The sequence below is a fragment of the Hemitrygon akajei genome, chromosome 4, assembly GCF_048418815.1.
Source record: "Hemitrygon akajei chromosome 4, sHemAka1.3, whole genome shotgun sequence".
In the NCBI taxonomy this organism is placed as follows: Eukaryota; Metazoa; Chordata; class Chondrichthyes; order Myliobatiformes; family Dasyatidae; genus Hemitrygon; species Hemitrygon akajei.
The window spans coordinates 120,610,149-120,625,664 of record NC_133127.1 but is presented as its reverse complement, the minus strand read 5'-3'; the positions used below and the strand labels follow the sequence as shown (position 1 = coordinate 120,625,664).

Genomic DNA, 15,516 nt, shown 5'->3' with positions numbered 1-15,516 from the left:
TCATGGGACGGGAGGCCTCAGGAGAAAGAAGGGGGGGGGGGGGGGGAAGCACCAGAGGGAGATGGAGAACAGGCAAACAACTAAATATGTCAGGGATGGGGTAAGAAGGGGAGGAGGGGCATTAACGGAAGTTAGAGAAGTCAATGTTCATGCCATCAGGTTGGAGGCTACCCAGCCGGTATATAAGGTGTTGTTCCTCCAACCTGAGTTTGGATTCATTCTGACAACAGAGGCCATGGATAGACATATCAGAATGGGAATGGGACGCGGAATTAAAATGTGTGGCTTCTGGGAGATCCTGCTTTTCTGGCAGACCGAGCATAGGTGTTCCGCAAAACGGTCTCCCAGTCTGCGTCGGGTCTCACCAATATATAAAAGGCCACACCGGGAGCACCGGACACAGTATACCACACCAGCCGACTCACAGGTGAAGTGTCGCCTCACCTGGCAGGACTGTCTGGGGCCCTGAATGGTGGTGAGGGAGGAAGTGTAAGGGCAGGTGTAGCACTTGTTCTGTTTACAAGGATAAGTGCCAGGAGGGAGATCGGTGGGAAGGGATTGGGGGGACGAGTGGACAAGGGAGTCGCGTAGGGAGCGATCCCTGCAAAAAGCAGAAATGGGGGGGGGGGGGGGAAGAGGGAAAAATGTGTTTGGTAGTGGGATCCAGTTGGAGGTGGTGGAAGTTACGGAGAAACCAGAGGTGGGTTGGAAAGGCAGAAGGTTACCTAAAACTGGAAAAATATTCATGCCAGAGTTGCAGACCACCTCTCACTAAACAAGTAGCTGTTACTCAATTTTGAGTTGGGCCCACCCTTGCTGTAGAGAAGGCCAAGGATGGACATGCCATTGTGGGATTGAGAAAGGAAATGAAATGACATGCAACTGGATGGCCACTGCAGACCAAGCATACAAGCTGTGAAATTTTATTTATTATTTAGAGATACAGCATAGATTTCAGCCCAATGAGCCCATGCCACCCAATTATACCTATGTGACCAATTAACCTGTACACCTTTGAAACGTAGGAGGAAATCCACATGGTTTCAGAGAGAATGTACACTCATTACAGAGCAGCCAAATTTAAGTCAGGTCACTGGCACAGTAATAGCATTACTCTAACCACTGCACTAGACTGACGCCCGAAATGGTCACCAGTCTGCACATAGTCTCAATGATATAGAGGAAACCACACCAGGAGCAGCAAATTGAGTTGATGAGGTAGGAGGTGGTGCTTGTGATCCTTTGTTTCACCTTAAAGGACTTATTAGGTCACCAGATGGTAGTGAGGAAAGTGATGCAAGCACATGCATTACACCTCTTGTGACTGCAGAGGAACGTACCAGAGGTCAGGGATGGATAAGCAGACCAGACAACAATGGAGAGAGTTGTTCGTGAGGACGGCAAAAAGGGGTATGAAGAAAATATGGTTGCTTATGAGATCACATTGCAACTACCAAAATGAGAAAGGGTGATATACTGGATGCAGAGGCTCAGAGGGTGTAACTCTGGTAACGGACTCCCATCAACCACAGAAGGGATGCCATGCCTTCTGGAAAAAAAAACATTTCAGATCTCCTGGAAAAGAAAGTCACACCATTAGAGCAGATGCAGTGTGGACAAACTGGAAGAAAAGAATAACATCCTTACAAGGGACAAGGTAGGAAGAGAAATAATCTTAAGAGCTGAGGGAGTCAGTGGACAGTCCATCCTGTGATGGTGACAGCATAATATAGAAAACAGAAAAATGTCAGAAATGGTCCATAGGAATTTGAGAGCAGAATCTAAGTTAGTGGCATTAAAACTTAACACTAAAATTAGTGAGTTCTGCACAGGTGCAGGAAATAGCATTAATGCAATGATCAATGTAATGGGGAATAGTACCAGACAAGGTTTGAAACAGGGACTGTTCCGAAAAGCCAACAAAACGACAGGCATAGATGAAGCCCATACAGGTGTCCATGGCTACATCTTTGATTTGTCAGGATGGAGAGAAGAGTCAGAAGTTATTCAGGGTAACTCTGTTACACTACTCCTCAGTCCAATCACCTTGGACTCTCTTCTCCCCATTCCCCTCTTTATACAAACAACCTTGCCATTCCACTCGCAGTCCTGATGCAGGATTTTGACCTGAAATATTGACAATTCTCGTCCCCCACACCATAGATGCTGCTTGGCCTTTAAGTTCTTTCAGTAGATTGCTTGTTGCTCCGGCTACCAGCATCTGCAGTCTCATGTGACATTTGTTTTGTTGTTGTAACAGCCTTTTAATATGTCCAATTTCAAAAATTTATCACAATAATCCTTAGTATAATCAACTAGTGTTTAGTATCAGATTAAAATTGCATTCTTGCTAACATACTGAGACCAAATAAAGAATACAATGCCTCTTGAAAAATGAAGTACTGATGTCACCATCACCCTGATATAATATCAAGGCTATATTTCCTATCTGTTATCAAATTTTACTGGATGGAATTCCTAAGTCATTTATATTATTTCTTTGGAAAGAGCTGTCAAGACAGATCAGCTACTACAGGTGAAAAAAAAATCAAACTCCAGAAGCATCAGCAATGAAGATGCCATACAGGTTCTGAGGCAAGTCTGGAACAAGCTAGGGTGAATAGCACCAGCACTTGTTATTGTGGAAGGCAGTAGGTCCAGCAGTCTTTAAAGCACTGACTGAGAAAGTGGTAAAGACAGCTATTCTCACAGCATTTAAGTATCTGGATGAGCTCATGAACTGCTCGGGCTAAGTATACGGCAGACAAAAGAAATGCAGTTAAATATAATCAGTATAGACAGGTACATAGACATGACAGATTGCAGAGCCTCTGTGCAGTACAACTCCATAACTCTAGAAAGGATTCCTTTTCCCAACCACATAACAGAAATTGTATGAACAACACACAAAATGCTGAAAGAATTCGGTAGGTCAGGAAGCTTCTGTGGAGAGAAATGAACAGTTAACATTTTTGGCCAAGATCTTTCATAAGGATTGGAAAGGAAAAGGGCAGAAGCCATAATTAAAAGGTAAGTAAAAAGAGGTAAGGATCTACAATACCACCTCCCCTTCACCTTAAATGCATACCCTCTGATATTTGATATTTTGACCTTGGGGGAGAAAGTTAGACTGGATGCTGTCTACATCCCTCTCATTATCTTAAACTTTTGTCGGGTCTCCCTCAACCTTCAGGAAAACAACCCAAGCTTGGGTTGTTCAATCTACAATTCCAGCTGATCCTCTTCATCCATGATACAGGTTAGTCATCCAATAAATTAATCAAACATGATTTCCCTATCATGTGACATCAAAGCTTTTGCAAGAAATGACGTAGAATCAGAAGATGCAGAATTCTTGTGGGTAGAGTTAAGGAACTGCCATTGGTAAAAAGGCAAGTCATATACAGTATAGGCCTCCAAATAGTAGCCAGGATGTAGGGTACAGACTGCAAAAGGAGATTGAAAAGGCATGCAAGAATGTCAATATTCCAATGGTCATGTAGTAGGAGAATCTAGGGCCAAAGGGCACAAATTCAGAGTAAAAGAACATCTCCTTACAACAGAGAAAGAATTTCTTCAGCTAGAGGGTAGTAACTTTAGAATTCACTGCCACAGATGGCTGTGGAGGCCAAGTCATTGGGTATATTTAAAGCTAACGCAGGTAGGTTCTTAATTGATCAGGGTATTAAAAGTTACAGGGAAAAGGCAGGCGAATGTGATTGAGAGGGAATAAGCCATGATCAAATGGCAGAAAAACCTCAATGAGCCAAATGGCCCAGTTCTGCATGACTTGTTGTCTTAAAAACATTGCCCCAATTACAGTTCCACTCCAGGTTACAAACACCCAACTTACACACTGCCTGTATACAGAAATGAACATTAGGGAAGCTAACAGGATATATTTACTGGCTGCTGCAGGGCTGTTAGCATTTCCTGCTGCCTGGGAATTCAGTTCATAGTTGTATTTCTGACTTGTGAACTGTTCCAAGTTACAAACAACGCACAGGACTGAACTGTGCCATAAACTGGGAAGGACCTGCACCTTAGGATTTTTTTTTCCAAAGATTACCTGCCTTAACATCTTAACAAGTTACATTTTCCCCAAACAGATGCTGTCATTTGTTAAAATAATATTCTCTAAAATCATGATTGCCAGAGGTTTTCCAACAACTTGGGCATTCAGTGAACTAAAGGGGCCATTTATTTTATTTATTGAGATACAGAACAGGCCCTTCTAGCCGCGCCACCCAGCGACCCCCGATTTAAACTTAACGTGATCATGGGACAATTTATAATGACTAATTAACCTACCAGCTGGTACTACTTTGGACTACAAGAGGAACCCAAAGCATCTGAAGGAAACCAATGGGGTCATGGGGAGAATATACAAACTTTTTACAGACAGCAGTAAGAATTGGACCCAGGTCACTGGTAGAGTAAATCATGTGCTAAACACTACGTTACCATACTACCCTTTCTATCTACATTAAAAGGAAAGCAAAATACAAGTAGAATTAGTCAAGCTTGTACAAACTCTGGATTTCCAAATCTCAGATGGTAAAATGAAGGAATACTTATTCTTGTAAGGGCATATTAATGAAGTGAAATTCCTGAAGATACAATTTAATTTGATCACAAGCTAATTAAAGATCACATTCATTACATAACAATAGAACTCAAAGGGGCCAATCTATTACTGACAGCCTAGAAGCAATTTATCTCCCCCCAGACTCAAAAGACCATACTGGTAAAGAAATCCAAGGGAGGATACAATCTTCATCATACATTAAATGTACCTTTGTAACTCTGAAGCAATATATTTGCATAAGCTCTTTGGCAATAATATTCTGCAACATCCAAATCCTGTTCCACTGCTGTATTCAACTCCTGGAAGAAAACAAATTGTCATCAGGTTATGGAACTTTTTAAAAAATCACACATACATCGAAATGATGTATGTTTGCATCAAACTGAATCAGCGAGGATTGAGCTGAGCAGCCCAGAAGTGTCACCACACTTCCAGTGCCAATGTAGCATGCCCACAATTAACTCTAACCATCTTTTGGAATATGGGAGGAAACCAGAACTCCTATAGGAAACCCACATGGTCACAGCGAGAAAATACAAACTGTCTACAGACAGTGGCAGGAATCAAACCCTGATCTTGTACAGCTAGCATTGTAAAGTTTTCTGCTAACCACTGCACTACCATGCTATCCTATCAATAAACAGTGAAGCTTTGCCACACCACTGAAAACAAAATCCCAAAGACTGATTTGAAAATAAATCAATTCAATAAATCGAACACCACAAAACTGTAAATTTCAGATAACATAACTGGTCATATTTTTATCTGACAATCAGACTTTTCTCTTCCTTTTTACTAAGAAACCCTAAACTGTACAGTTCCATCAGAGTAGCAATGATAGTTGAAGAGATAGAGAACCAGAAAGAACTGCATTAAATGCATCCAGTTTTCAAAGAAATGAGACATGCACAAGTTCTATTCAGCATCTCAAATTTCTGAATCATATATTGCAAATTTTCTAAGGGCAATTTTCATTTTCAAATTGCTGTAATGTGGTGGTGGGAAATCATCTGTATGTCAACATTAAAACAGCAGCACCTGACCCAGAGCATACCACACAAGGATAGGGTGATATGTTACGAGGACTAACTCAGTGCCTCAAGTTGACTCAAGTGTCAATCTCTGTCTTGAATGAATTCAGCAAACATGACTCTACAACCCTCTTTTGGGTGCAGAATTGCAATGATTCATTTCCCTCTGAGCAAAGAAATGCTTTACAACTTTTGTTCTGAATGGCCAGTTTATTATTTTGAAAATAGAACAGTTTACCACAGGAACAGGACCTTTGGCCCAAGATATTGTGCCAAACTAATTAAACTAGTAATTAAATGTTTAACTAAACCAATCCCTCTTGCCTACAATTTTTTTTTAAATTATTATTAGAGAAATAATGTAGAATAGGCCCTTCAAGCCATGTCGTCAACAACCCACCAATTTAACCCTAATCTAATCACAGGGCAATTTACTAATTAACCTACTAAACAGTATAACTTTGGACTGGGAGAAAACCAGAGCACCTGAAGGAAACCCATAAGGTCATCTGTACTATAAAGCATTGTGCTAGCCACTACGACACATGCCGCCAATGTTCCTACATTCTCTGGGCATTCGTGTGTCTAAGAGCCTCTTAAAGCCCCCTATGTTTACCTCTACCACTATTGGCAGATTATTCTAGGCACCCAGCATTGTTTAAAAAAAGAACTTGCCCTGAAGAGGGCTGAACTTAGTGATGATGGTGCTAAACAGCGACCCCTTTACTTGCATCTTCAGAAACAGCTTTATTTCTATCTTTGCTATCTCTTTTTCCCTTTCAAGGTTCGTTTAAAGACTCTGACCTGGAGTTACACTCTGACCCACTCTCAGGGCCTCATGACCGGCCGTTTTTTGATATCCCAACAATGACTCAGCCTGGAAGACTAGTGTGCCTTCAGGGTGCCAAATTTTCTTGGCTCTGGAGGCAGGCTGATTCAAAGCTGGTGCTGACAACTGATGCGTCGCGGGAGAACGAGGAAGATTGGAAACAGCGGGCTTGCTGCTGGCTGTGCCCAGAGGCACAGAGCTCGGAAAAAGCGACGCAACAGACTTTTAACACCATAAATCAGCAAGTGTTTTGTTATGTCAAAGGTGCTCCAGATGTTGGAAGTGGAACAGGTTCAGCAGCATCTATGGAAAATAACATTAGAGATTGGTAACATTTCATCTGAAATCTTCTGATAACTTGACCTGATGAGTATTTTAAGCATTTTATATTTTCAGCATTTGTAGCATTTAGAGGGTCAGCACAGCATTGTGGGCCAAAGGGCCTGTAATGTGCTGTACTATTCTATGTTCTATGTCTCCCCTCTCGCTGTGAAACGGGGACACTTTTTTTTCCCTTATTAGGTAGAGAGAGCCTGTGGCATGTTGAATAATTGGTGAACGAATAGTCTTTGGGGTACTGCAAGTCTGTCTTTATTGACGCTTTGCTGCACGCTTGAGTGCTTGGTGGGGGAGCGGCGGTGTTTTTTTGCTGGTGGGGGAGGAAGTCATTGCCTTGCTGCTGTTTCTGCGTGGGAGGGGGAGCTGGGGTGAGGCCTTGTGGTTCTAACATTTAACTGTCATTCATTCTTTGGAGCACACCTCTGCTTGCATGGATGTTTGCGAAGAGAAAGAATTTCAGAATGTATATTGTATACATTTCTCTGACATTTTAATGTACCTATTGAACTTGCCCCTCTCACCTTAAATGCACGACCTGGTCCTGGGAAAAAGATACTGGTTATCTACTCTAACTATGCCTGTGATAATCTCATAAACCTCTATTAAATCTCGTCTCATCCTCCACCATTCAAAAGACAGCAGCCGAAGCTTGTCCAACCTCTCCTTATAGCATGTCTTCTAAAGCAGGTAGTATTCTGTAAATGTCTTCTGCACCTTCTCCAAAGCCTCCACATCCTTTCTATGTTGGGCAAACAGAACCAAATACAATCTCCAGATGTGGCCTAACTAGAGTTTTATAAAGCTGCAACATAACTTTGACTCAAACTCAGTGCCAATTGATAAAGGCAAGCAGGCAATATGCCTTCTTTACCACACTATCAACCATGAAGCCATGCACTTAGACTCCAAGAATCCTCAGTACATCACCAAGGTTATGGATTTTGCTACTATCATTTATACTTGATCTCCCAAAGGGCAACACCTGTCATTTGGCTGGATAAACTATCTGCCATTCGCTACCCAACTCCACAGATGGGGTTTTCCCCTTGGATGTTGACATTGCAACCAAGGGAAAACACCATCTGCACATCTTTAAGATTTTATATGATCAAGGATCAACTTTATTCACCATATGCATTTACATTTATTGGGAATTTGCTGTGGTGTATTGGCACTACATTGTACAAAAAGCAACAGTCAACAATTAAGAGTACAGAATTATATAAAAATAAAGCTACAAAGTATTAATACGAATTAAATGTGCAAGAGTACATAAATACCAGTTTGTACTTACAATGTAAATAACATTTTCAAAAGTGGATTGAAGTGTATGCAATGCAGTGCAGCAACTGAGATAACAATAAAGGGAACACACACAAAATGCTGGTGGAATGCAGCAGGCCAGGCGGCATCTATAGGAAGAAGCACTGTCAACATTTCAGGCCGAGACCCTTCATCAGGATCTTGGCCCGAAACGTCGACAGTGCTTCTTCCTATAGATGCTGCCTGGCCTGCTGTGTTCCACCAGCATTTTGTGTGTGTTGCTTGAATTTCCAGCATCTGCAGATTTCCTCGTGTTAACAATAGAGGGGCTGGGGTGGCTAACCAGAATGATTGATCAGATTAACTGCCTGGGGGAAGAAATTTTTAAGATGGTGTGATGTCTTTAATTGTCCAATAGCACTTTCCAGAAGGGAGTGTTTGGAAAAGGCAGGTTGTTGAGTGGGTAGAGTCCACAATGATTTTTCCTGCCGCTTCTTTGTCCTGGACAGATACAAGGCCTGCAGTGATGATAGACTGCAGCAAATGCCCTTTTCAGCTGACATGACAGTTTGCTATAGTTTTCGTATATTGAGAGGACGCTGTACCAAACCAGACAGTAATGGCTGATGCAAGGACGCTCTTGATGATTGTACCAGTATGTTCTGCTAAAGATGGATTTTTACCAACTGTGGCAAGAAGTGTATCTTCTGCCAACCTTTTAGTTAATAAAGGAGATATTGTTCTCCCACCTGACATCCTGCAAAATAATGATGCCCAGGAACCTGAATATTGAAATAATGGTAACTGTAGAGTTGCTCATGATGAGAGTGGGTGAAGAGGAGACTTTTCTCCTGAAGTCAACATGCATCTCCAGTTTTGAGGGCCCTTGCCTCCAAGTTGTTGTGATTCTAGCTTGTTTACTTCCTGGTGGTATTTAGATTGGTAACCTCTGGTGATTAGACCAATGACAGTGCCGTTATCCATTAACTTTATCAGTTTAACAGATGAAGACACAGTCATTGGTGTATAGAGAAAATAGAAGAGGGGAGAAAACACAACCTTGTGGCACACCAGTGCTGAGCGAACAAAATGTGGATATGTGTTTACCATCTCCATATCCTATATACTTAACGAGATAATTTTTCATTTCTTAAAACTCTAGATTTTTGACCAAATATGCCCCTCACATAACAAACCCAGGAATCAATCTGGTGAACTTCCTAACAAGTATATTCTTCCATAATTGGAACACCAGACCAATGTACTGCATTCTGATGTGGTTTCACCAAGACCCTACATAATCAGATTATGACAACTTGTACAACTACGTACTTCACCTCAAGGAGAGGCTGAAATTCCATTTCCAGTTCCTCACCCACATTTAATCTTTATCAGCATTATTCTCAATTCCTTATCACAATGAACTAGGCTCCTTATGTACATTACATTAGGTCCCTCGCTGATGCATTCTGTATTGTATTTCCAAATGGCCATCACCTAAAGTGTAGTTTCTGCTATGTATGCGCAGAGCAAGAATGCCAGAGTAGGATTAAATGTTTTTACTGAGTCATGTTAGCCATGGTACACATTGGACAACTTGGTGTGGGAGCCACAAACCAAGCCTACAAAGACAAAAAAACATGCACACTTGAAAGCCCATGCAAAAAGAGGGGCCTTCCCTACATAGGAATACCAATTGATCCACTGCACAATCAATCAGTCGCATGCACATTTGCCACGTTCTCAAAATCCAAAATGGTAGTTTCTTCTGAAATTTCTATAAGATCTTCTGGTGATCCATACAACAGTCTTTACTCATTTAATCAGTCACAAAGACCTCAATGATGTCAGCCATCAGCCTTCTTTTTAAAACAAAACTCTTCATTGTGAAATCTATGCATGGTCCCCAATATAAGTCAAATCTCTATAAATAAGGAGAGCACAGCCATGTCCTTACCAAAGGTACCTGCAGATGCAGCCAGAGAAAATAGGATGAATTTTTATACCACTCCTTTCCCAATAAATACAAATACTGTATTTTACTGAATTGATGAGATGAATCAAGATAATGCAGAAGAGCAAAGAGATCACAAACAAAAATTTGTTAAGACCTCAAGTAATGGCAGTCTAAATGCAAGAGCTAATTTCTGCAACTAAAGTTGCTTACGACACAAATCCTTTTAGAGTTCCAGAGGAAGAAAGAACCATCTTAAAATACCAGGATCGTAACAGAGTGTAGCCTTTTACGTGGATGCATAATGTCAATGCTTTGCTAAAAGGAGCATTTTTTAGATGAAACAATTATCTCCACATATCCACCACACCTCACGAGATCCCTTTCATTAGCCAACCAAAAAACAGGAAGAGCCTTTAGTTCAACATCAAAAACGTTATCAAACTCAGATTGACGCGTACTATTCAAGTGCAACTGGATCCTCTATTTCCAACAAAAGAAAATCTGTATATGCTGGAAATCTAACCAACACACACCACAAAATGGGGGAGGAATTCATCAGGCCAGGCAGCATCTATGGAAAAGAGTACAGCCGACTTTTCAGGCCAAGACCCTGCCAAAGGGTTTCGGCCCCAACATCAACTGTACTCTTTTCCATAGATGCTGCCTGACTTGCTGAGTTCCTCCAGCATTTTGTATGTGTTGCTTGAATCCTCTATTTCCTCGCTTGTAGAACCCAGTAAATTAGGATTAGCAAGATCTCCTCCACAATCTCCATTGGAACAAGTGTGCCACAAGGCTGTATGCTTAGCCCCATGCTCTACTCACTTTATACTTATAACTCTGTGACTAATCTCACATCCAATGCCATTTTGAAGTTTGCTAACGACAACACTGTCATAGCCCAAATCAAAGATGGTGACGAATCAGCATCTAGGAGGGAGCTTGAAAATCTGGCTGACTGGTGCCACAACAATACTCAGTATCTTGGAACCAGGGTTCCAAGAGCCAGCCTTCAGAGGATAAGAGGCACAGACGTTCAGAAACTTTAAATTCCTCAGTGTTATCGTTTCAGAGGACCTGTTGTGGGCCCAGCAGTTAAGTGCAATTTTGCAAAAAGCACCGGAGCGTTCCTACTTCCCTAAGTTTGTGAAGATTCGGCATGACATCTTACACAGATCTGTGGTGGAGAGTACACTGACTGGCTGCATCACAGCCTGGTATGGCAACACCACTGTCCTTGAACAGAAAATCCTACTTAATGGGTATGTTCCAGTCCGCCAGAGGTAAAACTTCCCCAACATTGAGCACATCTACACAAAACATTGTCACAGAAAAGCAGTATCCATCATCAGAGACCCCCACCACGAACGACACTTGCTGCAATCAGGAAGAACGTACAGGAGCCTCAGGACTCTCACCACCAGGTTCAGGAACATTTATTACCCCTCAACCATCAGGCTCTTGAACCAAAGGGGCATCTTCACTCAACTCCACTCACCCCACACTGAACTATTCCCACAACCAATGGACTCACTTTCAAGGACTCAATATTCAAGGACTCATGTTCTCAATATTTATTGCTAATTTATTTACTATAATTTCTTTTTGTATTTGCATACTGGCTGAATGTCCAGTTGGTGCAGTCCTTCATTGATACTTTTATGGTTATTATTCTACGATGGATTGAGTATTTGAGTATGCCTGCAAGAAATGAACCTCAGGATTACATGTAGTGACATACATACTTTGATAATTAATTTACTTGAACTTTGAAGTACAGTAACAGCATTCTGTCTTCACTTTGATATACAAAACCACACCATTTACATATGAATTAGGAGTAGGAGACTACTCAGTCTCTCAAACTTGCTTTACCTCCAATAAAGTTATGATTGATCTGACCACAGCCTCAACTCCCAACTTCCCCTATAGCTTCATCAGTTTTCACTTGTCTGTGCTTGAAGACAAGTTCCAAAGCTGTTCAACTTATGGAAAAAGTATCTTAAATGGGTGTGTTTTTATTTCAGAACAGTGGACCCTCACATAAACTATGTCAACTTTAAAAAAAACAGGATCCCAACTATGTATCTACCTTCATTTAAGCATTTAATTGTCAATAAAAACTATTTAAGATGCAAGCGGTGATTTTCATGTCTGAGGTTTTTACCTTGTTCAACTGATTTGCAAATTTTCACTTAACAAAACTATCCCTCAACACACTTTCAGAAATCAAGGAATATCCAGTTTCCATCAAACTAGATTAGTGCCCAATCAGTATGCAAGTAAACCCTTGCACAACTGTTCTTTTAGAATTAATGAGTCACAATTTGATTGATATCACCACTTGTGATTCTACACATGGAATCCATTGCTCAAATTTCAAAAAAAACTTACTAAAGTCTTACTAACTTGATTTGAGTTTTTTGACAAGGACGATTGATGAAGGTAGAGCTGTGGATGTTGTCTGCATGGATTTTAGTAAGGCGTTTGACAAGGTCCCTCATGAGAGGTTCATCCAGAAGATGCATGGGATCAATGGTGAATTGGCCTTTTGGATTCAGAAACAGACTTGCCCAAAGAAGACAGAAGGGTACTCGTCGAAGCGTAGGTGACTGGCAAAGAATACAGCAGGATATACATCAGTTGCATATATGGGCAGAAAAATGACACGAGAGTTTAACCCAGCCAAATGTGAAGTGTTGCACCGTGATAGGTCACATGTAATAAGACAATCCTTAACATTGTTGAGGAGCAAAGGGATCTTGAGGTCCACGTTTACAGCTCCCTGAAAGAGGCTACATTGGTTGATGGGTAGTTACCAAGGCATATGCTATGCTTGCCTCTATTATTCAAAGCATCGAGTTCAAACGCCAAGAAGTTGCAGCTTTATAAAACTCTAATTAAGCTGCATATGGAATATTGCATACAGTTCTGGTCACCCCATCAAAGGATGGATGTTGAGGCTTTGGAGAGGGTGCAGAAGAGGTTTACCAGGATGTTGCCTGGATTAGAGGGCATGTGCTATCTAATCAACAAACTCTAGAGTGGCAGAGGCTAATGAGAGATTGGACTGAGATTTAAGATTATGAGATGTATAGATAGAATGGATAGACAGCATTGAGGTTTCTCTAAGGGTTTAAAAGTCTAATAATACCAGAGTGCGTGCATTTAAGATAAGAGAGAGGGTAATTTCAAAGATGTCAGGGGCAAATTTTTTTTAAACAGCAGTGGATGCCTGGAATGCACTGCCTGGGGTGATGGTAGTGGTGGATACATTAGGGATTTTTAAGAGACATTCAGATAGGCACATGAATGAAAAAAAAAGGATATGGACATTGTGTAGGCAGAAGGGATAAGTTTAGCTGGCCATTTGATTCCTAATTTATTTGGTTCAGCACAATGCTGTGGGCCAAAGGCTAGTTCCTGTGCTGCACTGTTCTATGTTCTAAATCAACTTGTCCAACCATGGAGCCAAACTATAATCTACAAATAACTACTCAGTCAGATTGGTAAGGTGACTGGTACAAAAGCATTCTTTCCCTCAGCACTCAACCCACCTAATAATATGAAGGGACCACTTCAAAATTGATATACAAACAATTACAATGATAAACCTAAAGGATGCAAAACGTTTGGAAGATTTATTTACTTTCTGCCAAAATATGTGAAAAACAACCAATATTCACCACTGCCCTACTCGCTGAAGCATACTCCTGATCAATGGGTTCTGAAGAATTCAGGGACTCCCCATGCAAGTAGGAAGTCCTGACCTCTGAAATGCTTTAACTGTTTATTAAATTAATGAAAAGACATTCTTTCAAAATATGCAAATCTCAACTATTTTCCCCTCATTTTGCCATTTTTCTGTTAAAATGAACAAAGTGTAAGCAGGCAATTTCCAACATACAAAGTCAAAAACTAAACACAAATGACACTTAACGCTGGAATTAACCAAAAATCCAATATTGGGGAGCTGTCAATATTGAGGGATAAGTACCTTTGCAAGTTTTTCTTCTCTTGTTGGTTAGATAGGCTCCAAGTTTCCATCTGACCCCTCCTCAAACCCTTTCTCTGCAGAAGTGCGTGTCACTGTTTCACAATGGATCAAACTTAATACTCAGCTGCCAACATGTTTAACAGCAGGCTCCAAAGATTAAATGAATTTTTAAAAAGCCATTACACAAGAACTCAAGATTCAAATCAAGATCACTTGATTACCATTCTAAACAGTATCAACCCTACTCAACCCTGACAGGAATAAAATGTCATTACCAAGTACAAATCCTAGAACTGCCAAGTGAGTTCATCACAGCCCCCACTGCAAGCATGCTGGCCCTTAACAACAAAAACTAAAGTGTAACAACAAATCGAAAGAAGGGGGATAGTCTTCCAAGGATCCAACATTAGTCTATTATCCTTCGTGTATGAAAGTCAAGACGATTTGCTTCAATTGCATAGCATTCAGTAACTGGACTACCCCTCCCACGGATTCTGGGCTGGCCGTTCATCCTCGACAAACCCAGGGCCCCGGAAAGTCGAGCGAGTCAGCAGCTGTATACGGCACACAGCCAGCAAATACACCACACTGGAATTTGGAGGCCCTCACTCACGTGAACACGCAAGACGGTGGCTCCTCACCTCCAAAGCTTTCTCCGGACACGCCGCTATGAATTCATCTGTGAAAACTCTGTCGAAACAAGAAGACCAACAAAAGGTAGAGCATTTCACGTTAGTGTTGCTAAGTCCGCGTCACACACCACCACGTCTTAGGACCAAATGAAGGCACTCACCGCTTATCCGCCATTGCGCTGCCGCCGCCAATTTGGAAACTTCTGGAGCCAGCAGCTGAGTGACGTGAGCGCAGGGGAAGCCCCGCGCATGCGCAGAAGGGCGCCGAGGCTCCTGCTGCAGCCATCTTTCTAAAGGAGGGCTACAAACGTTTCCCTTTCGGCGACTTGGTCATCTTCAATGTGCATTTCTCACAGCAGAGCGCCAAGCAGATCAATTGGAATAGAAATCTGATGTCGACCTTCTGGTGGAAGGATCGACGGGATTAAAATAACGTGACACGCTGGCGGTGCTAGAAATCTGAAATTATATCGTTTTCATCGAGATTAATTGTGAATGTTCCGTCAGCGGCTGTCAAGCAAAATACTTTAAAAGTTATCTATCTTCATATACTTAAGAATTAGAGAGAGCCGGTTGTGTTGAATATGTTTTGTTTTCACCATACACATATGCAGATAGTGGTATTTTTAGTTACTTTCAAATAAACAACAGCGCCACTTCTAATACCATTGCGGTCACAACGAACTGGCTACCTATACTGTAAACTGTTACCTCTGCCGCGCTCCTCGTTGGCTAAATCTCCGGTGCTCCATTCCAACATTCAAGCCTTGTATCCCTGTCCTCTTACGGTATCCCCTGTACCACACTCTGGCAGCGGTTTGAAAAGTGCAGATATGATCAGGAATGAATGAAGGTAAACTGCTGGAGGAATTCAGCTGGC

At 41.5% G+C, this 15,516-nt stretch overlaps 1 protein-coding gene across 2 annotated transcripts in view; it reads right to left on the bottom strand.

Annotated features, from left to right (window-relative positions):
* Positions 1-14,937, bottom strand: part of sugt1 (SGT1 homolog, MIS12 kinetochore complex assembly cochaperone) — a 175,338-nt gene extending 160,401 nt beyond the window's left edge. For both annotated transcript variants that reach the window (XM_073043204.1, XM_073043205.1), the window contains exons 1-3: positions 14,798-14,937; positions 14,646-14,694; positions 4,797-4,887 (exon numbers count right to left, since the gene is read on the bottom strand). In XM_073043204.1, coding sequence (XP_072899305.1) covers positions 4,797-4,887; positions 14,646-14,694; positions 14,798-14,922 — 265 coding nt within the window. In that variant the 5' untranslated portion in view covers positions 14,923-14,937. The remainder of the gene's footprint in view (positions 1-4,796; positions 4,888-14,645; positions 14,695-14,797) is intronic.
* Positions 14,938-15,516: the final 579 nt, after the last annotated feature.